The sequence below is a fragment of the Dromaius novaehollandiae genome, chromosome 1 (genome assembly GCF_036370855.1).
Source record: "Dromaius novaehollandiae isolate bDroNov1 chromosome 1, bDroNov1.hap1, whole genome shotgun sequence".
NCBI lineage: Eukaryota > Metazoa > Chordata > Aves > Casuariiformes > Dromaiidae > Dromaius > Dromaius novaehollandiae.
Window position 1 is genome coordinate 104,175,644 of NC_088098.1, and position 21,444 is coordinate 104,197,087.

Genomic DNA, 21,444 nt, shown 5'->3' on the forward strand with positions numbered 1-21,444 from the left:
GGTCAGTTGAAAATGCATCCAGCCTGCCAACTGCAATGGAACAGGAGGGTTTCTCCTTCCTTCTGGATGAATTTCCAGGCACTGCTAAAATCCTTCGGGATGTGAAGGGCTTACGATGCATGTGACACTCAACTACGGAGAAGTCCCTGGGTCTCCGGTGTTGCGGTTCCAGCACGACCGGGGCTCGTGGAAGTGACAGCGGGCTCTGGAGAGCTGCTCTTTCCCAACGTGCTGCCAAACGCAATAGGGGGGAAAAAAGGCTCTGGGACAGCCCTGCCCACGGCGGAGGGCAGCCAGCGCGGCTCTCCCCCAGCGGGCTGGGTGTGCGGGCAGGTGCAGCCCGCCCTGCTGCGCGCCCGCGGAGCCGCTGCGCGCCAATGGGAGCGCGGCGGGCGGGCGGGGCGCCACCGCCTCCCCCGCGCCCGCCCCCCGCGCCCGCGCTGCCGTCGCTGCCGCGGCGCCCCGAGCCGCCGCCGCGCTATAAGTGCGGGAGCGGGGCGCGGCGGCCGCCGAAGATGCACTGCTGGCCCGCGCTGCGCGGCGCCCCGCCGCGGCCGCCCTGCGCGGAGGAGGAGGACGGGGGGGGCGGCGGCGCGGGGCGGCCGCGGCCGCGGCCATGAGCTGCTCGGACGTGGCCATGCAGCAGCCCGGCCCGGCGGCGTGCGGGGCGCCCCGCTATGCGCCCGGCGCCGCGGCGGCGTCTGCGTCCGCGGCGGGCTGCCCGCAGGTGAGGCGCGGGGGGGACGGGGCGCGGGGGGCGCCGCGCAGGCGGGGCGCGGGGGGCCCGCGGCGGCGGCCCCCCCTTGCCGCGCTGCGCGGCGCATCGCTGGCTGGCCGGGGCGGAGACCTGCGGGCGGGCAGCGGTGCGCCACGCAGCCCCCGGCGTGATTGGAGATGCGGGCAGCTGGTGAGGGTGCCCCAGAGCAGCGGCGCTCGGTAAGAGCTTCTTATTTTTTTAAAAAAATTTTTTCCATTTCTTTTCTTTTTTCTTAATTTGGGGGCCGGAGCTCGGCACGCATCGCTGGACAGGGGGAGAAAGTTATGCCTTGCCTCCGGCCCCCCTCCCCGCATTGCTCCTAGCTTTGCCGAGCCGCGTCTTTGCCGCGGGGCGGTGCGGTCCGCCCCGCCGCGCACATGGGCTGCACGGCCGCGGGCGCTCAACATCGGCGCGCCGGCGGGGAGGGGGCCCGCACCGCTCCCGCCGCAGCGCCCAGCTCTCCTGGAGGATCGGCTCCGGCGGGTTTCCAGTTGAATGTGGTGATCAGATGTATTTAAAAAAAAAAAGAAAAAAAAAAAAAAGGGAGAGAGGAAAAAAAGTGAATCAGGAAATTCTTATCAGGCTGACAGCATTTTTAGACTATGCAGTGCGTGGGTGAAGTGGGACTAATATTGACTTGGCCCTACTGTAGTCATCAGAGAATACATTTTTTGGTTGTTGCTGCATTCCATAAGGTTTTATCATTATTATCCATGAAGATTGTTTTCTCCGTACATGGGAAGTGACCCCTAATATCAACTTGCCTGGGAGACATGAATATGGTCTAAAACATTAAAATTCCTGTTGCATGTTATTGTTTTTTCTTTATTGTTGGGAGGAAAAGCTTTTGCAGAAATGATACTGAGGCTGACTTTTCCAGGTTGCTCACGTTGCTCACTGTAAACACAGACTCTAGGAAGCTTGGCAGTTTTGTCTGTTGCAGCGTGCCTTCGTTATTATTTCTTTTCTAATCTAGGTGACAGCTTGCAGAACGTTCAACTTATTCAGTAATTTTAATTATAAACTTTTACTCAAATGTCTCGAAGTCTGGTTGTTAGGCTGGTTCATTTGGCAGGGGGAGGAACTTGAGGATAATTTTGCCCTGTTTATTAAGAGACCTAGAAGTAGAAAAGCACTATTGAAACTTTGGTGGACTTTTTGTCATTTAACTCTGTAGGCAATTGGCTGTATTTCTCTTCCAGTTTTGGGGTATAGAACACCTAGTACATGAAAATATGTTAAACAATCATTAGCTGCTGTATCATGCTCAAGTGCAGTGGCTTTTTATTTTTAAACAGAATCGTGAACTTTCCTCATCAGCTGTAAGCAGCACCATATATGATACGTCCCAGAAGCACCCTGGTAAAAGCCAGTGTCTTGAAATTTCATTTTCAATAAACTGAATTCTTGTAGGTTGTGTTGTTTGTGAAAAGTGGAGGTAGATACGTGAGGCAAGAAACCTAGCTCGGTTGGGCCAATACAGCTTATGAGTTGTGGCCAGTATAGTATATCCTGTTACCACCAAAAAACCTTCCGAACCTCACCATCCCACGTGCGTTGATGATTTGTTTTAATTAATTCCGCTAGCACCAATTTTCCTCAAGTATTTGAAGCGGAAGGATCTTTGCAAACTAGTCAATAGTCAGACTGGAAAACTGAACTGTTGCTGCCGAACTGAAAATGTTGCACCCTCTAATTCTGGCAGCTGCAAACTTCAGAGCAGTTTGTGCATTTGCTCTGAGATCCAATCCTGGGAAAAAAAGATAGATAAACATAAAATAAACTCCTCATCCATCTGTAGTGGAGCGATTTGTTGTTCAGGTAACACTTGACATTATGCAAGTCACACTGTTTCTTCAAAGTTGTCCTGTCAAGGGTATTTAATTGAGTGGTAAAGAGCCTAAGAAAGGAGGAAGAAGAATCTGTTGCCAGGTTTTTGTTTCTTACACGTGTGTTCAACATGTAAAACTCCCCTGTGTTCTTCATGAGGATGATGACCATTTTAAAGAATGCTCTTCTTTGCTGGAATGAAAACTATGATTAAAAAAATAACAATAGGGGAAGATGAATTAGTGGGACATCTTAAAAATAAAACTCTTTATTGGAGCTGATGAAGTGGATCTCATCCTTAAAATATCTGAGGACTCCATTGTAACATTTTTCAGGGTTGTTGTGCTCTGTTGTCTTTCAGTACCCAGTAAAATGATCTGTTTCCTGAGAGAAAAAAGCTCCTTGCTGTTGGGCTTCTGTTGCCTTTCGCATTCAACACAGGGATTGTAGGTGTGTCATTTTAGCCAAAGCTTGGGCATCTTGATAGGTGTTTGGGTAATAAAGCTACATTGCGAACATGTAACTGTTTATGGCAGCTTCTGGTAGCAGATTTGTATCCCTTAAAGACCTGAGCCACCTCCTCAGCAGGTGGAAGTGCCAGTGTAGAGGCGTGAGCTCAAGTTGTAGGTCGCAGCATCCTTCCAGAGAGGTCACCTGCTCGTGCTTGGGCAGAGTGCACCCTGTGTGTCTGGTGCCGGAGATGTGCCTTCAGCAGGCAGCTGGCGCTGCGTCTCGCCTCTGCGGTGACGGCGTTTGGAACGGGCATCTCCTGTTTGATGTAACAGCTCTTGGATTAAGGGATGGACTAGCACACACCTGGAGTATGCAGAAGTGAGATTTTTAGGGATGGTCTGCCATGCCACCTTAACAAAGTTACCCTACCCCAAAGTTGTTCCCACATTTCGGTATGTGTAGTTCCCCTTCCCTTAAAATCAGTGCAGAACTGATTTTGCGCTGCATAGCAATGCAGAAATACTGCTGCCATAGCTTTTCAGCAGTCCATAGCCAAGAAAGAACTTGCTGGCAAATTAATTTAGGTGGGATTTTTTAAAGGGGCTTAAGGGACTGAAGCCTGAATTGCTATTGAATGTTAATAGAAGTTGAGGCTTAACACCTTAGATCTTTGAGATTGCTGAAGTCCAGGGCGTTTGCTGAGGGAGCTAAGTGGAAGATGGATGTATATACTTGCTCAAACAGTGTCAGAAGGAACAAATGAAAATGGGGTACAGCCCTAATTCTGCTGATAAATGGAGGTTTCCATTTTCGCTCACTAAAATATGGAGCGAATATGTGATGGTGTTACAATGTGAATATGTTCTCCTGTGTGGTAAGGAGCTGTGCTTACAGGAATGTACAGCCCTGCAGAATAGTGAAATTAAAACTCGGCTCACTGCATGCTCTCCTGAAGGGCTCTGAAGCTGTAGTAGTAAGTTTGGGGTTTCTTGTGGGTTGAGAGAGGAATGGGTGTAACAGATCTTCCCACTCGAGGAGCCTCTGGAAACACAAAACCTGTGAAGAATCCTAATTTATTTTTGGTGCATGAGAAAGGCAGTGACAGCATGCCCTACCCTATCAGTCTAGGTGTAGCAAGCTGCAGAGCTGAGGCGAAGGTAGGATTCACCCTGGCTCACTAACAGCTGAGCTTAAAACCTTATAAATGGGAAGTTACAGTAAATGGTAGTTTTGGAATTTCTCCACGGTATGTAGAGGTAGAGAGCTGAGCCAAACACCATCCTTGCTAAATCGGTCTTGCACAAGGAGTTATGATATGCTCAAGTCAGACTTACTGCTGGCAGTGCTGTAGACAGACTTTTCCCAGATAAGGGCTTGTCTTCATTAGAAAATTAGGTCACTAACTTGACTCTTCCTTCCAAACTCATAGCTTTGCAGACAAGGACAAGTTGCGTTTAACATTGTGTCAGCTGGCTGTATCTAAACCCTAGTTTCAAGTGCTGTAATTTACTTTTCTAGTAAAGCTCTCTGTGCCATGCTTTCACAGCTTTTAGGATGGGCTGGTATTACTAATGCTGAAAGACACTGTGTGTGAGTGGCATTCCTCAGTGTCTAACGCAGCAGAAGATGTCTTTGCATTTAGTTTTTGCAGTTTGGATGCCCTCTCGAGGCTTTTTCTGAAGCTCAATGGGTGCCCTACTACTGACTTCATTGGAAACTAAATCAGACCTGTATGTCTCATCTTTAAAGGCTACTCTCAATCATGGCACGCAAAACCTTGATTAAGTCTTGACCTGTTTTTTTTTTATTTTTCTTTTGCTTGTGAGACCCTGCCAAAAAATTTGGCCTGCTTTATTTTGTCGTTCTGATTAGGACCAGTTGCTATTCGATCTTCCTCTAGCTATATAAAAACAAAGCTTTAGACTTTAATGATACTCCTCCATTTAGATGTACTGTGGAAGATGATGTGTAAATTCTTTCTTCCTTTGCTTCCTCCTTCCATCAGCAGCACAGAAAAGGAACTGCCAGCTCTAGTGCTGCAAATCCAGCGCCTCACCTGAAAGGAGGAGTTCAGCTTTGCGCTCGGCTTGCTCTTTTGCAAGGCTAAAAGTTGGCATTTCGTGTTTCCAAGGCATGCAGTAAATACTGCTTTCAGGCCCAGCATTCCACTCTGTGATTGCTTGAAATTGTTGTCTTTCTTGAATACTTTCTTGAATACTTTCTGTGTTATCAATAGGAGCCTGCTTGGCAGACAGTTTCACAAACGGAGGACTGTCTGTGTTTTGCCTAGAGTTTGTTACTGAAATTCCTTCTCAGAAGCTTATGTCAAATGACAGCCTTTTTTCTTGGGATAGGGTCATATACTGTTTCCTCTGTGTAGTTATTCTTTATTTTTGGTTCCTGTTCTTTCTCTCATAATGGAAAATCTGTAACAGGTGGCCACAGGCACACCAGACTTTCATGCTTGGGAGCATAAAGGACCATATGCTGTATGATGGCATGTATGGAGATAATAACTTGTAGGAATAGGCAACCAACTGATACGTAAAGTAAGAGCTGGCATGAATTTTCAGTCCTAACTTGACTAAACTAAATTTTTCTCCAGTCTCAACTCTGCTTAGTGGTCTTTGTTTGGCTGCCTACTAGCTGGTTTCAGCTGGAAGTGAAATTTTTTCAATTTATGAGAAGAATGTTCTGACATTTTTACCAGACACCATGGGTGAAATCCGGGACCCTTGAAGTCAGTTGGACTTTTGCCATTGGCTTAATGTGGCCAGGATTTCACTGCATGAGAACAGTGTGCTTGGTTCTGGATAGGATTTGTCAGAAAATAACAGCGATTTTCAAGACAGGAGTTTTGTGTGAGATTTTGCACCATGTTCTTTGTTGGTGTAAAAGACTCAAATGGTCTTTTTTCCTCCAGAAGAGAGGATGATGATGCTTATCCAACATAAGCCTTCTTTTTTTAATGATCCCATATTAGTGCTGACTTGCTATTGACCTTTAGTTTCTTTTCTTCAGACTACTTGCAATAAGTTTTAAAATTCTCTTTTGGAAGAGCTTGTCTGCAAATACATGAAATAACAAATATAATGTTGATTTTAACTGAATGTAGCCTCTGCTATATAGCCTTATTTACCCCAGTGGTCCTAGCATTCATCCTTCAGTCACTAACTTACTTTCCCCTCCCCCCCCCCCCCCCCCCCCGGTTGTGTATTATCTAAGTTGGTATCAGGTGCTATAGTGTCTGAATCTCCCATTTCACTACCTGTTTTCCAGTGTGCTAGTCTGAATTTTAATTTTATGTTCTGGGCCTTTGACAAGATGTGCTGATTTTTTATTATTATTATTATTCCCTGTCATCCCCACCCCCAGAGGCAGTTTAACTTTAGTCGTTACCTGTTAAGGAAAAGAGAGGAGGAAATCATGAGTATATGAAAATATTGGAAATCTGAACATAGTCAAGAAATACATCATGTTCAGTGAGAACATGCTGTTTTTGTATAAAGACTTTATAGATAGTGTTGGCTGCTTAAATGTATGCCAGAACTATTCATATGAGAAAAATATAAGTGAAAAGGGGTTAGGCCAGATTAGTTATAAGAAACCTAACCTCTTCCCCTCCTTGCAATGAATTCATTCAGCAATTGATGATCTCGCATACTTTTCCACTCACACAAGTGCAGTCAGAAATGCTTATGAGAATATCACTGTTAAGGTCAGAAGAAGCAGCCCAAAATTTGCATGCAGACAGAGGTATTTTAAGGGACAGTGGGAAGGATGTATATATTGGAAAGGATGCATACCTTGTATACAGGGAAAACGTAAGTCACTGTTTATCTCATTGTAGCCTCTTATTTAAAGAGTTGTGTAATTACAGGGAAAAAATGGCTGATAATTTCTTCCTGTAATAGAAATTACATAGATCTGTGTCTAATCACAAGTTTGATGCAGTTTTGAAAAATCGTTTAATTTATAACTTTTTTCAAAAAACAACTCACAAAACACAACTTTTCACTGTAGATAATTTTAGTCTGTATACAAGGGCTTGTACTTGTCTGTCAGTACTACCTTTCAGTCTGTCAGTACTATTTTTCGTGTGTGTGTGAGAGATTGTTTTTGAAAACGGAGCAAGAGCTCAGAGTATCTTGTAATGACTACCCATAGACTGGACGGGTGGAGGTAGCGACGCGAGCTGAAATGGAAAATGAATTAGATTCTTAGGCTGTGGAAGGGGGAACATTCCTGCACAGAGAAGCGACTCTGGAGATAAGTTTTAATTTCCTGAGCTCCAGCCTCTATATAGGAACATTGAAAGACTTCCTTCCTGGTGACCAACTCAAGCCAGGGGCCATATTAAATGACGTGTTTCTGTATATAATTGCGTGCTTGTATATGGATTTGCATACTTGCATTATAAATACAAATAGTATATCTGTAATGATAGAAATCAACTTTTAAAGTGTTACGTGTATATTACAGGCATATGCCTGTGCATCCGAGGTGTCCCAGTACATCAATATCCATTCAGACTTCTACAGATGTCTTTCATGGCTCGTCACTTAAAAAAAAGAAGAAGAAAAAAAAAAAAAAAGCCCCCACCCCTTCCCAAACACTTGTCTTGTGATTTTAAGCAGAGCTTAGTTATGGTGCACCTTTAACTACCATCAGGTCGCTGAGTTAGATGTATTACAGCTCTCTAATGCATACCTCTCCTGTATGTATGGTATTGTTATACACTCTGTAACTACTTCTGTTCTATTAAGGTCTCATCCTGCAGTGGTTACTTAGGCACAACTATGAAGTTCGCTCTGAGCAATAGCTTAGTAAGCATTTCAGGAGAAAATATTAGGAGACAATTTTTTTTTCTTTACAGAAGGCACAAAGCATTTAAAAAATATATGTAATGTATTCTATGTCACCCCAAATTCTGCATTTTCTAATTTCATAGCCTCAGAATGTGTTTTCACATTAGCAATTAATTTCTAGCAAAATTGTTTTCACTTGCTGTCATTGACTTTTTTTTTGTGAATCTTACAGTTTTTCCTTATATGTTGTAGGGTGTTGGGATAAAACCATATGTCTAAATAAGTAATACCGTGCTAGGCAGAACTACAGCACAATTTGCCTTTGTCTTTGTAAAGTGTTTGAGCCCAAACTAGCGTGTAGATCTTCAAAACTCCAAAATAAAATAAATTATATCCCTCACCGCATTTTGTACAATAGAATCAGAGTTAAAATTATTACTGAACTCTTGTATGCTTATCAGTTAGCCTCCTGTAATTTTAGAAATATCACTTACTTGCTCTGAGCTTTTAGTATTATAGGTTTTAATTCTACTTATAAGTTTGGAGAGATATACAAAATAGCTTTTTACCCAATCAATTTTTTTTAACAACCATTCCTAATTAAGAATTAGCCCCAGAGTTTCTTTTTCATAGTACAATGAGGGAATTTGTGTGTGCTTAGGTAGTTTTAAAAAGCACAGAATGTGAATATATCTATGGTATACAAGATCAGAAAATGATTTCCAATTATTTCTAAATCAAACAAGCGTATTTATTGTATAAATGAAACTTTATAGACTATGTAGCTGTTTAACTTGTTCTGTATAACAACTTTGGAAAAAAGGAAGAAAGCCGTAAACTTAAAGAGATTCTGATGGCGCTAAAATGTTGCCAAGCAAATCATGAAAGATGAGTCAAACTGTAATTTTAAAGAAAAGCTATGATATACTTATGTGCTGTAGTTGTTTTGGGGTTGCTGAAGCTGTCTGTGTGTAAAGTCAGCTGTGGATGGCTAGCTAGGTAAAAGCTGTGATTCCTGCAGCCTGGCTGTTGTGGGGAGCTTTTGTCTGTGAAAACAGTTGTAAAGTGGAACATCTGAAAAATATGTTCCATGCAAAGTGGATCTTCACACATGTTTATTTTGACATTTAGGTTTGATTTGAGAGAGAGAGAGAGAGAGAGAGAGAGAGAGAGAAGATTCTGAAATGGCCTTTCACAGATGGCTTGTGCTGATTTTATTATTTTTTTTAAAAATGCTTCTCTGCATTTTTGGTTTGGGGATTTTTTTTGTATGTGTTTGTGGACTTGTCAGTTCCTCTCTTCTTCAGATCACATCTCTGATTATTTGACGTGGATTTTTGTCTTTTTTTCCAAAAGTTGATTTTTTTTTTTAACACACTCACACCCACACACCCCACCCCTGAACCCCCCCGCCCAAAGTATAGTTTCTGATGATGGAAAATTTTTTTGTTGTAAGTGACATACTTTATGTATTATGTGCATTTTTATAGTACGGTGGAAAACTTTCCAGAAAACATCAAATTCTCCCACCTTGACTTGTGTGGCACTACTGTGCCTTTGGCAATGAATAGGTAGGTGGTGGGATGTCAGAGAGCTGTGTACCCTCAACAAAGGGAGCACGGGTGGCAAAACTTGGTCACTGCTCTGCTAGATATGTGAAATACAGGCAGTGTGTATCTGGAGGCCCTTCCACAGGGCTAGACTTGACCTTTGTAGTCTTTACTGATGGGAATATCCTTTCCAGGTGGGAGACAGGAGTGAATTGTTAGAGTCTGTCTGTTTTCTTTTGAAGGTATTGAGCAAAAGCAGTTGCTATTAAGTTAATTGTGGTTGTGAAATGTTTCTGAGGACCAGGCCTGTCTGTCCATGTGTGAGGAGCAGAAACTAGGCAGCACTGGTAAACTCTTGTTTGTGAAACCTTCATCAAAATATTCCTGTGTTCCAACTTTACTTACGAGATGAATATTCAATGTATTCAAATATTTTTCTTTACAGAAACCAGATGTTGAGCTTCCATTGAATGCCACTAGTGATACATCTCTTGTTTGTTTTGTTTTTAATCCCAGAAGAAGTTAGCTGTATACAACAAGATGCAGGAGTCTCTGGAAGTGACCCTTCCCAGCAAGCAAGAGGAGGATGAGAAAGACCAGCCTGCTGAGATGGAGTACCTTAACTCTCGCTGTGTCCTTTTCACTTACTTCCAGGGAGATATTGGTTCTGTAGTGGATGAACACTTCTCAAGAGCTTTGAGCCAAGCCAGTAGCTTCAGTCCAGAAACTGCCCTTTCAAAGAGCAAGGCGGGGCTAAGTCCTCTGTGGAGAGGTAAGAGGAGCAGTGACTTGTTTTCTGTGTAGTGTACTTAATCTACTTCATGGTAACATATATTGCATTGCAGGTGAGATTTTGCTTCTCTGTGGAGGTGGAAAAATCCCCCCAAATATGAAAAAAACGAGGAGCTTCCTGGGGTTGGCTATCTGAAGTGTTAAACAGGGAGAGGCCAAGAATGGCAGAAGCAAGCATTTCCCATTCTTCCCATAGTCGGTGGCTCGGCTGAGGCCTGGAGGGAACGGGCACAGCTCATGTGGCTTCACACGCATCTGCTGCAAGATCTCCGGCTCATTTTTAAGCTCTAAGGGTGAAACTTGGCCTTTGAGGCAACAGTGAAACTGATTGCTAGCATTGAAGCAAGGAGACCCAGGCAGCCTTCTTGGGTGACTTTGCCAGGTGAATAAGGTTCATCTACAGCTGGCTTTCCAAGCTTGGAGGATCCAGCACAGGCTGGAATAGGCTTGGGGGCAAACCCTGGCCCATGTGGCTGTGGTGGGCTGCAGCCATGTGGCACAATGCATTCCAGACCACCCTTTGGCATAGCTGTCAGGAGGGATACGATCATCACTACTGACTTCCCATATGTAAAATGGGGATAATAATACACTACTTCCTAGCAAGCAGTAGAAATATGGTAGGCACTGTGAGATATTTAAATACCAATGTAATGTTCATGTCTCATAATTCATATAAGCATTATGAATGTAATGAGGAGATCTTGACAGATAAACTAGATAGACCATATCGACAGAACTTCAGAATTGGTGGCTGGAGAAAGCGCACCAGTAAGACTATTTCCGTTTTGCTGAATGTGATACTGAATACAGTTATGGATTTGAAGGACTATATTAATTCTGATCACCTTGTTACGTGGACTGAGTGCTGGCAAGAGGTCTGTGAACTAAGTATAATGAGTAATGGTATTGCATCAAGTTGGGTTATTGAGATACCGTGGGGATCCTTGCAGGAGTAGGGTTTTCATAATTAATGGTGCCAGGGTGAGAGCATATTAATGAAAATCACAGTTTTAAAAAAGAGGATTTTTGGATACCACTGTGAAGAGAAAAATAACACAGAAGGACTTGCTTTCCAGAAGGATGATGACAAATCCGAGGAAGTTTAAGCAAAGGTCAGCACAAGTGGCTAGGGAGCTAGAGGAATTTATGGCTTGAGCCGGGACCATTAATGTTAATGGGAAATTTTCCATAGGCTCGACTGAGAGCAGGATTGAACCTATGTTTCCTAAAAAAGAGTTTGGAGCATTTATAAATGGCCCAGACAGGCTATAAATGTTTTAGAGATGGGATCAAGGCAGTCACCAGAGAGCAATGCCTGCAGAGGACCCTCTTCACTCAGCTTTCAGACATGCTGTACTGTGAGGGGTTCTTCTCCGTTGTCTCGGATGTTCCCTGCTGTTTTTTCCTGACTCTCCCTGTTGTTGCAGAGCCCTCCCCAGAGGGGTCTGCAGGGGCACAGGGTAGCTAGGTGTAAGGGTGTCTCAGCCATGCTACTGCCTCACCCGGAGTGTCCTGTACCATCAGGGTGCAATGGAGATCTGTGTGTCCTAGAAGTGTTCCTGGAATAAAGTAAGGGGATATGCCTGCCCTCTGCTGTTGTTGCACCTGCTGGAGTGGCATAAAAATCCCGGGGGAGGCTGCCGGGCAGGGCTGCTTGATTCTGCAATGTGAACTCTGAGAAAGTCGAGAGTATTTGTTTCTCAAGAGGAGAGAAGCTGAAAAGAGTCTTATCGGGCCCAAATGAGTTTCTAAAACATGTCCATTTGAAAAAGTGGGGAAAGAGTTATATTAGTATTCTGCTTCATGTATGGTTGTCAAAGATGTTCAGTTACAGTAAATGAATTTGTATCCCCTTACTTAAAGACATTAAAATACCATTAGCTTGGAGATCTTTCATGAGTGACCTTCATGGGTGGCCTGAATTTTTGTCAATAAATTACTCAAAGATCAATTAAAAATGAGGCTTTTCATTTGCAGTAGCTGTTTGGGAAGATACAAATTTAAACGGGAAGTGAGTGGGAATGGACTGACTATTCAGCTCATTGCATTGTCTCTCCTTTACCATGAAAGGAAGGATTAGCAATATCTTCTGTTTTTTCATCTGATTTTTTTTATTATTGTCATGATGGAAAAAATAAACTATAATTTCATCATAAAGGCAAAATTGTGATTGCAGGTGAGAAGTGATTAAAGTCTTTTGCAGGGGCTATACTTTAAAACCAGTGTTATCTTAGTGGTATTTTTATCAACTAGTTTTTCCTAGTTGAAAGTTTTGGGTTCCCTACTCACCCCTACCCCCCCCCCCCCAGGTGAAAAGTATTGTTGTGCTACAGAAAATTTCATACATTGTCATCCTTATAGCATGTGGGCTTTGGCATGTTTTCAGTGCATGTTGGCCAGCCACTATTAACATTTGCATTAGTCACCACTTTGTGGTATCTGTGATATTGCCATCCCCCTGCCTCCCTGTACTTAGAATAGGAAATTGTGATAACTGTAGTATCTTTCCTGGCAAACAGTTTTTGCTACATTTTCCTCCTCTCACGACAAGAAGCCAGTGGAAGTTATTCAGTTTTCTTTATCAAGGAAAATGTTGAAATGGTTGCTTCTCCATTACTCTGTAGAGGACAGGCATCTGACATGACAATGTTCATAAGGGCAATTGGCTGTACTCAATGTTTGAAAGGTAGAGAGGAAAGGAGCACCTTAAAATATGGTGTGAATATATAATAGCTTGGTGTTGTGATTCGACACAGAGACAGTTTTTGTTGTTGATGATGTTGTACGCCTAATGGTCCGTAGCATTCAACCCTCCAGGTGGATGAAAGTTTCTTGCTCATTCATATAACACAGATGGACATTGTATCCCCAGTGACGTGACTTCACCTTGACCAGTCAGGTTGGCTGCTTCCCCTGCAGATAAACTCATTGCTCGGTATTTCAGCAGGGCTGGTATGTGACAGTTTCTGACAGTGGTAATGGCTTTGTGAAATGGGCACTGGTTCAAAAAACTGAGAAGACCAAATGTAGTTTGTATGGCCTAGACCTATTGAATGATTGGTAAAGCCAAGCTGATACACAATCTGAGATGAATTCATACTGGCAAACCCATGGTTTAAAGTCCTCTCTCCTAGTATTACTATCATCCTGCAGGTGCTCTGTGGTTTGCTGTGCTTTCCTCTGATGTGAGATGGTTTGCGTTTAAGGCTTTTCCGTGCTGATAACAACCAGAGAGTTTGTAAAACCCCTTGGATATAGAGATGAATTTTTCAGAATACTGGCAATGGATTGTCAAGCTGTGTTTCTCTTAAGTAGAGAAGAAAATGCCAGACTGGGCATGAAGCAGCTTGAGGTTGGGTTGTGGGTTTTTTTGTTTGTTTGTTTGTTTTGGTTTTCTTTTTCCTTTGTTTGGTCTTTTTGTCAGCCCAGCAGCCAACACTTCACACCATGTATGCGCACTCTGTAGTTCAGCCTAATCACTTGTAACAAGGAACAATTTACAAAGAAGGAACAATACCAGTTTCAGAGGGATGCTGAGGCTTCTGTTGTATGCTTGAAGCTTTCTACAGTCCTCTAGTATAAATTTCAACAGAAATACTGCTCAAAAAAAAAGAAGTAACCTTTTCAAGGAAGCCATGTTGAAGCAGAATTTGCTAGATAACCTTCCAGCTCTGCTTTGAAGCAGTTTGGCCCAAAGATAACTTTTCTACTTTTGTCTATACTGTGTTTTCTGAAGTCACTTCCAATACTAGAAGTTAATCAGGCTCAATAAACTGCGTAAATCAAAGACAATTGATGCATGGAAAAACTTCTACTATTTTAATGGATTCTGAAATAGACACGCAAGCGTCCTAATGATGCAGTCAGAAAAAACTTTTACAGTTTTTATGTTTCCAAAATATTTTTGTTTAAAGTAAGCAAAGTTCAGTGGCATGAGTGTTTGAAGAATCTGTTCATTCTCAATGATGTCTTCACCTAAGTCTCATTCCAGTTGCTTGTTAAATAAAGCAAAACAAAAGGTCATTTTAAAAAATTGGTATAAATATTTTTGTAAATGTTATGTGAGGAACAAAGAATTCCTTGCCTTGTCAAATATTAAACTTCTCTGGCTTTTTTTCTCCATAGGCCATTTTTATGACTTTGTTCTTTCACCAGAGGTAAAGTCCCACATTTTTGTTTCCGTCTTTGACGAGAAAAAAACTGTTTGAGCTGAGACATATTACATGAAGCAGTACTTTCAAACATCAGTTGGCAAGAGAGATGTGAGAGTGAAGATGCTAATACTTTCCTGCACATCAAAAACACTAACCACTCCTTCAGAAGAGGAATTTTTAGGATGTGATTTCATAATGTAGAGGTATTGGAATCTATTTAAATAAAAGTTGAGCCCTAGCTGTAAGAAGCAGCAAATCTTTTATTTCAGACAAAATCTTCTTTCGGTAACATAGATGGGTCAGTTTTTCTGATCCTATTGGACACAGGGCAACATGATATATTCTCTAAGGGACTCATGTAAGATGCATTAGGTATGATCTCTACCCCATCAAAGCATGCAGTTAATTTGAAGAGATCTGGTATTCTCCCATTAGCCAAATGTGTCTCATATTCTGCAGTATGAGCTGGCTGACTGTCCTCAGAAACATTTATAGTCAAAACAGCTGCCTTTCTAAATGGTATGTTCTAGTTTCATCAGGAGTTAGGATCTTCATACTGGAATTACTGAAGAAGCTTGAGTACAGTGTTATGAATTTGAGAAGGTAGATGATCCTTTCCCCCCCCACCTTTCCTCATTCAAATATGTTCAGCTTCATTCATACTTAATTTCTCCCCTCTCCTTTCCACCAGAGAGCTCAACAGTTTCAAGCCAAAGGAGCAGTTTCCCAACTTCATTTTGGACCAGCTCTTATCAGCCTCCCCCTCCACCATGCTTAAGTGGAGTACACCCCGATTTCCCCGTTACTGCACCAGGCACCTTCCCAACACCAGATCCCAGCAGCTGGCCAGGACACAGCCTTCATCAGACTGCCCCACCTCCTCCCCCTGCTGCATCCGAATCCTGGCATTATCCTTTAGCATCTCAGGTGAGCCCTTCGTATGCACACATGCATGACGTATACATGCATCGCCACCACCCTCATCCACACATGCACCATCACCATCCCAGCTCGCACCGCAACCCACGGTATGGGTCCCTGCTGATGCCTTCAGTACATGCAGCCAGGATTCCTGCTCCCCAGTGTGACGTGACAAAGACAGATCCCGCTGCTGTCAGCAGCGCTACCTCAGCATGGGCTGGAGCCTTTCATGGAACGGTGGACATTGTGCCAAGTTTTGGGTTTGACACAGGTAAGACGGTTCGGTTGTGTCTGTGACTTGTTTTAACAGAACGTATTTGAGCAAAGAAGTGGACTGTCTGTGGTTGAAGTAGGGCTTGTCCTCAGAGCTTTCTTCAAATATATTTCCAGGTGGAAATCCCTCCTGCAAATGCTATCAGGGCAGACGAGCTGTGAAATGTCCAACTCACACTGCCTTTTGCTGAGAGACCTTGGTCTCGCTTAGCCCCATCAAGCCAGATGAGTTGTGACATGATATGTGTCTTTGTGGTTTAAATCTTGTGGGAAATGTTTAATTAAACTTCCATGTGGAAGTTTTCAGCTTGTTCAGCTAGTTCATATATGCATTCACCAAAATATAGCTCCAATGAGGACTGGATTAATAACTTGTCAGCACATGGGGATTGCATCTCACTCCTCTAAATTGGAACAGATCAGCATTTCCCTCCTGTCTAATACCTAGGTGTTATTTAGGGAGACTAGAGATGCTGGTTAAGCTGTGCTCGCTATCAAACTCAACTTCACTCTGTAGACTCTAGGCAAATGTCTCTAAATTAGATTCATTTTACTGCATGCTCTGTAGCCCTATGACAGCCTCCACAAACTACATCTGCTGAATTATAGGCAGGCTTTGACTTGCAGGCCATCATCTTACTATCTGGTGATAGGAGCAATCTAGCAACCCTCACTGTTTATAGAGATCTTCTGTACACATCGTGGGTGACTGCTGGTTTCCACTGTGTCTATCCTGGAGCTCTTCTGTTTTTGCTTGGTGTTTATCTGACCAGCAGCAATTCTTGGAGATTATTACTTCTTAAACACTTTTTGTTACTTTATTAAGGAAATTATTAGATTTGCATCTTTCCTCCCTTTTCCTTAAGATATGTTTGTCTGTCTGCTTGATAGCTCTCACAAACTTCCATTTGTGAGAGTTGCTTGCTTACTTTGGGTGTGTAGGGGAACAAAGAATAGATGAAGAAAAAATGCTATTTCTTGAATATGAAATAATACAAACCCAGAACCCAATTATAATTGAGCTAACCTAATACAGATCTCTCTCTCTTCTCTGTAATAGTGGCTGGGAACCATTAATCTCTTCTAAATATCATGCTGTTTGCTGCCTCAAGAAATTAAGAAAAAGCATAGTAAGATTCCTAATATGGGATGATTTTATATCTATTAACAACTCCAGCTGTGCAGATGATACAAGAGGAATTACATTTTATGCTTTCGGGTATAAAATGATAATCTGCCAAGACTGGAAACTAAGGTTTTATTCTTCTGACAAGTTCCGTAATGGAAGAGTGTTGCTTTGCTCTGAAGCACGAGCAAATTGCCATTGCCGCTGATAGAGGGGACCAGCCCACTGGTTTGACAATAACCCCGGCAGTCCAGGGCCAGAGCTTTGGTATTTGCCTTGCCTTTCTGGGGATGGAGCAGGGAACTGTGTAAGGGGATTGCTGTCCAGAAAGATCCACTACATGGCTTGGGTATGAGTCTTGCCTGGGTTGTGAGTTGTTTCACTGCTGGGCAAGTTGGTTTGCTTACTGCTTCTTTGGTAGTAATACTTCTAATAAGGTGTTTTAACTAATAAGGTGTTTTAACTCCTTTTTTTTATTTTTTTAAGAGCATACGACCTCAAAATAGATGATGGGACTCAGCACTACCTCACACGGCTAGCAGTGTCTTTGCTCTGCACTGCCTCCATGTGAAAGTTCCTGCGCAGGGGCACAGTTGGATGCTAGTTTTGTCGGGGACCCTGACTGGCAGCGCTTAGTAGTAGCTTGCGTGCCTTGTAGTTGTCTACTCAGGGTGGGAGGAGGCGGTGGGGAAGGCATGGACTGTAACTTCTGGTCTGTGCCTGATGTGCAGGCTTTAGCCTGTGAGTTCCTGTTGGGGAAAGAGAGAGGAAAAACAAGCGATCTATTTGTAAAAACAGAGGATCCCAGCAGACCAATGGTTTGCTTGTTTCTGACTCTTCAAGATGGCCATGCACTGAAACACAACAGCACAGATTTATCAGGCTACTCCAGTTTGACACCTAAGTCTTTGAAAACAAGAGAGTGAGCAACAAAAGTCACCGCTCATTTGGTGCTACAGGTGCAATGCTGCGTGGCAGTGTCTATACCGCACATTGAAGCGTCACAATTCAGGCCGGATGCAGTGAAACCATTGTATATCATGGTGGCCAGTGGCATTATGGTCGTGTGCTCCCTTACCCTGCCTGCCTGTCCCTCCTGTGCTCTCTTGCTGCCCTGAGATTTGTTGCGAAGAGCCAGCTTTGAGCTCCCTCCCTAGCCCTGCCTGAGCCTGGCAGATTTGGGACAAGCTCTCAGGTGACACGCATTCTGGGTACAATCTGCTGAGAGGGGTGAGTTTATTTGCCCCGAGCCTTGCGTGCACCCTCAAGTGGTGTCGATCCGGGGACCGTGCAAGTTACCCAGCCAGGGAGAGAGGCGGCTGCCAAAGAAGCAGGCCTGGGGTGCCCTGCCTTTTGGAGACAGCTGTTCAGGTCTAGCCCTTGCTGTCACTGTGGGTTTTTATTGCTCTGTGTCCATTCAGAGGTACGATTATAGTGAATATCGCTATTCTGCACATCACACAGAATTTCATTACGTTTGACTCTAATGTGGGGTGGTAATCTCAGCAGAGAGGCAAAAACAGAAGGGCCTGCAAGAATGTGCTGGCTTTCTCTCTCTGGAGTAGGGCAGGGATGTGGTGGCCAGAAAACTTCAGTTCTGGAAGCCTTTGCTCATATCTCTCTGGAGAATAAAAGACATCAGCCTCTGGCGTTATCAGTATATCACATTCCATGAGCTTTAGATGATTTATATAAGACAACTCATTTGGTGTACCTCTAGTCATGGCTTTTCAGAGCCCTTCAGATATGCAAGAGATGCTTCTTTTTTCCTCTTATGTACTGTGGGTCACATTTCTTTTGCCACTGTCACATGCGATTATGGAAACATTTGCAGAATTCGTCATGCTGAATTACGCACAATGACAATGTTGATCACTAGCAGGCCAGCTGTACTCATACCCACTTCCAGCTACGTTGTTGCATCCCTGCCATGCTAAGCCAAATATTTGGTTTCAGGAATGGATGATGCTGAATCACTTCAAAGGTTAAGGTGGGGGGTCTCCTTGCATACAGACTAGAGTTTAGGGATTTCTCTTTCAGAACAGATTGCATGGGACATGAGTGTATAGCTGTTTGTGGAGCTAACAAAGTATTGATCTGTCTTGCACATCTGCTTAAACTTACATGGTTCAGGTTTAGAGGGATGAATAGGGATTTAGCTACCTGATTCCCTTTAAATGTGGCTTAATCCTCACATTGTGTGCTGCAAATTAACCCTTCTAGAAGCTCCCATATGGGTACAAGTGGGATTAAAGAAAGTGCTAGTCGAAATCAGAGTCTATTAAAACCTGCTACATTTGTGGCTGCTGGTAAGCAGTGTCTTTCTGAAGCTCAGGTGCCCAGGCTGGCATGCTTGATACAAAAGCGTGTTGACAAATGCTTGGTGGCCAGAGAGGCTGATTGCAGCCCTCCACACTCTCCACCAGCTTCTTGGGGCCAAGCGGTGTCCTGCCAGACATGCCAGGCAGTCGATCGAATGTGGCAGCGCTTGCAGGGGCCGGGACTGCTGCGGGGAGGAGCGTGGAGCAAGTTGCCCTGCTACTGCCGAGTGTGCTAGGAGGATATCTTGCCCTGCTGCTGGACGGATGTGCTGGAAGTGAAAGAAGAGGTTTCCTGTAACCCTGGCACCTGAAAAGCAGAGCAGGATTTTGGCATATCCGAAGGTTATAATTCTCTCTGAAAATGGAGGTTTGCATCCGTTTACGTAAATTTAGGTGAGGGAAGCATCATGCTCTAGTTCCTTGTCTAACGATAAAAGTCCTATTTTAGAAATGCCTCTGAGTCACTGTGTCACACTGAATACAATTTTGAGTGAGCACAGCCTGTTGTCCTCCGTAGAGCTATCTGTATTTACACGTGCTATGTGTTTGTCCCAATCCGATAGTTTTGTTAGGTGTGTCCATGTAACCTGTATTCTACACATATGAAAATTAGCTATAATGTATCTCAGAGGTGGAGAATTCTGCTGGTGTGGAAATACTGAGTCATACAATAGAAATGGAGATATTTTAAGAGGAAAACGTTTGTTTTATCAGCAGACTGCAAGTTAAAGCTCTTAGTAGCGTGGCTGCACTTGGATGACATGTTAGAACTGCACATAATCTTGCCATAAAGGAGATGGGAATATAATGAAGAAAAGGCATGGAAAGTGTTCCATATTCAGTTCTGTAACTAAGGCAACTTTAGCTTTTGGACTGTTTTCAGTGGCTGCTTGGGCTTAATTGCTATACCTTAAACCTCCTCCTTACAGTTATTTCTGTTTGTTCCCCTTCTACTAATCTCTGCCATCAAGTGGATATCCTCTTAAACAGATCTTTTTTTGTCTTTTTAAGCTAGTTTGAACCATATGAACTCTTTCACATCTCACCTGCTTCCATTGCATCTTGGTGGCCTTAACTACTCCACTGTGCACTTAATGACATCTTCATACACAGAGAGGTTTCTGCTGTCTGACTCTCTTGTTTGTTTGGTTGGTTAGTTTTTTTTACTTGTAAGCAGAAGGGGAAAAATAATACAGAATTGTCACCAATTGATTTTGAGGGAGCTTTGAAGGAAACTAAAGGCATTTTATTATGACTCTGTGACTGATGTTGCCAGGAAAGCAAGTAGCTCTTGAGCAAAATGGAGACATCTTTGCTAAGTGAAGAGCCTCCGGCCGTGTTTTTATCGGCGTGCCTTAGTTTGGGGGCATGTATGTCTGGCTTTCACTCATCTGCTGCATGGTTTTCAGATTGCACTTTGGCCTTCACTGTGTTAAGCTAAAGAACAATGATTACACTGCAAGATTAACTGTTGGACAGTGTGATTTCTGTATCTGGAAATTGTCTGGAAATACTCCCCTCCAAACATGGGCAAGTTTCCTCTTTGTGCCCTGTGCCCTATCTATTCACTGCTGAACCCACAAGTGTTTGGGCAGTGCTTAGAAATCCTCAGATGGCAGATCAATATGCTGTCATTTTTTAGATGACTGTTAATAGCTTTGTAGTTCTATTCTGAAATACTGTCGATCGTCATTAACGAGTTAACTGATGGTACTGATAAAGCAAGGAGCTGGTGGTCAGATCTAAATCCATCAGCCTGTTAGAAGGTCTTTGAAAACAGCAGGGTCCTCCATTGGGTTTCATCATTAAATGATGGGAGATCCATGCTTAGTACATTTTCAATTTTCACAGATTAAAGACTGAATGAACATGGAGCTACTGTGGTGGCAGCAACATTGAAGTCAGTTGTAGTTGCACCTAATTACATTAGTGGTGAGTTTGGCCCTAAATTCATGGCAGATCAGGTAGTGAGTGCATCAGGGTTGGTGCACTATGTGGCTGGACAGTATATAACATAACATAGAGCAGAACAGAGCTGTCTGTGTAGCAGTGCTACTTCATTTCATGAAATATAATTAATTTGCTTAGCTCAAAATGTCAAGGGACAGGTTTTGAATCAATGAGACTTAAGTGCCTTACTGCCTCTTAAGATTTGTGTCTGCAGCTCTATTTTTTACTTTTGCTATGAATGACGAAGAATGGGCCTTCTTTGGGAAGTTTCATCTCCACCTCCTGCTCTATTGTCTGTATTTTAGGTATACGCCCTGCTGGGTGTAAATCTATCGAAGATTGAATCCCTCTGGAGCAGAGAAATCCCAGATAACAACACAGGTTCCAAGTCTATAATGCTAAAGCCGCAACATAGCAACACATTTATTAGATAGTCCTCACTTTTTATAAAGGAAAATGTTAGAGAAACTCATAACAAATGCAAGCTGAAAATCATTAATTTTTCC

The 21,444-nt window shown here is 43.2% G+C and overlaps 1 protein-coding gene across 5 annotated transcripts in view; it reads left to right on the forward strand.

Annotated features, from left to right (window-relative positions):
* The first annotated feature begins 404 nt into the window (after positions 1 to 404).
* VGLL3 (vestigial like family member 3) overlaps positions 405 to 21,444 on the forward strand; it is a 35,230-nt gene continuing 14,190 nt past the window's right edge. The window contains exons 1-3 of one of the 5 annotated variants that reach the window (XM_064523142.1): positions 405 to 727; positions 9,915 to 10,170; positions 15,039 to 15,539. In XM_064523142.1, the coding sequence (XP_064379212.1) occupies positions 617 to 727; positions 9,915 to 10,170; positions 15,039 to 15,539 (868 nt within the window). In that variant the 5' untranslated portion in view covers positions 405 to 616. Of the gene's footprint in view, positions 728 to 799; positions 937 to 9,914; positions 10,171 to 15,038; positions 15,540 to 21,444 lie in introns of those variants that run through there. The other 4 variants (XM_064523126.1, XM_064523135.1, XM_064523144.1 and 1 more) reach the window with 4 other exon arrangements.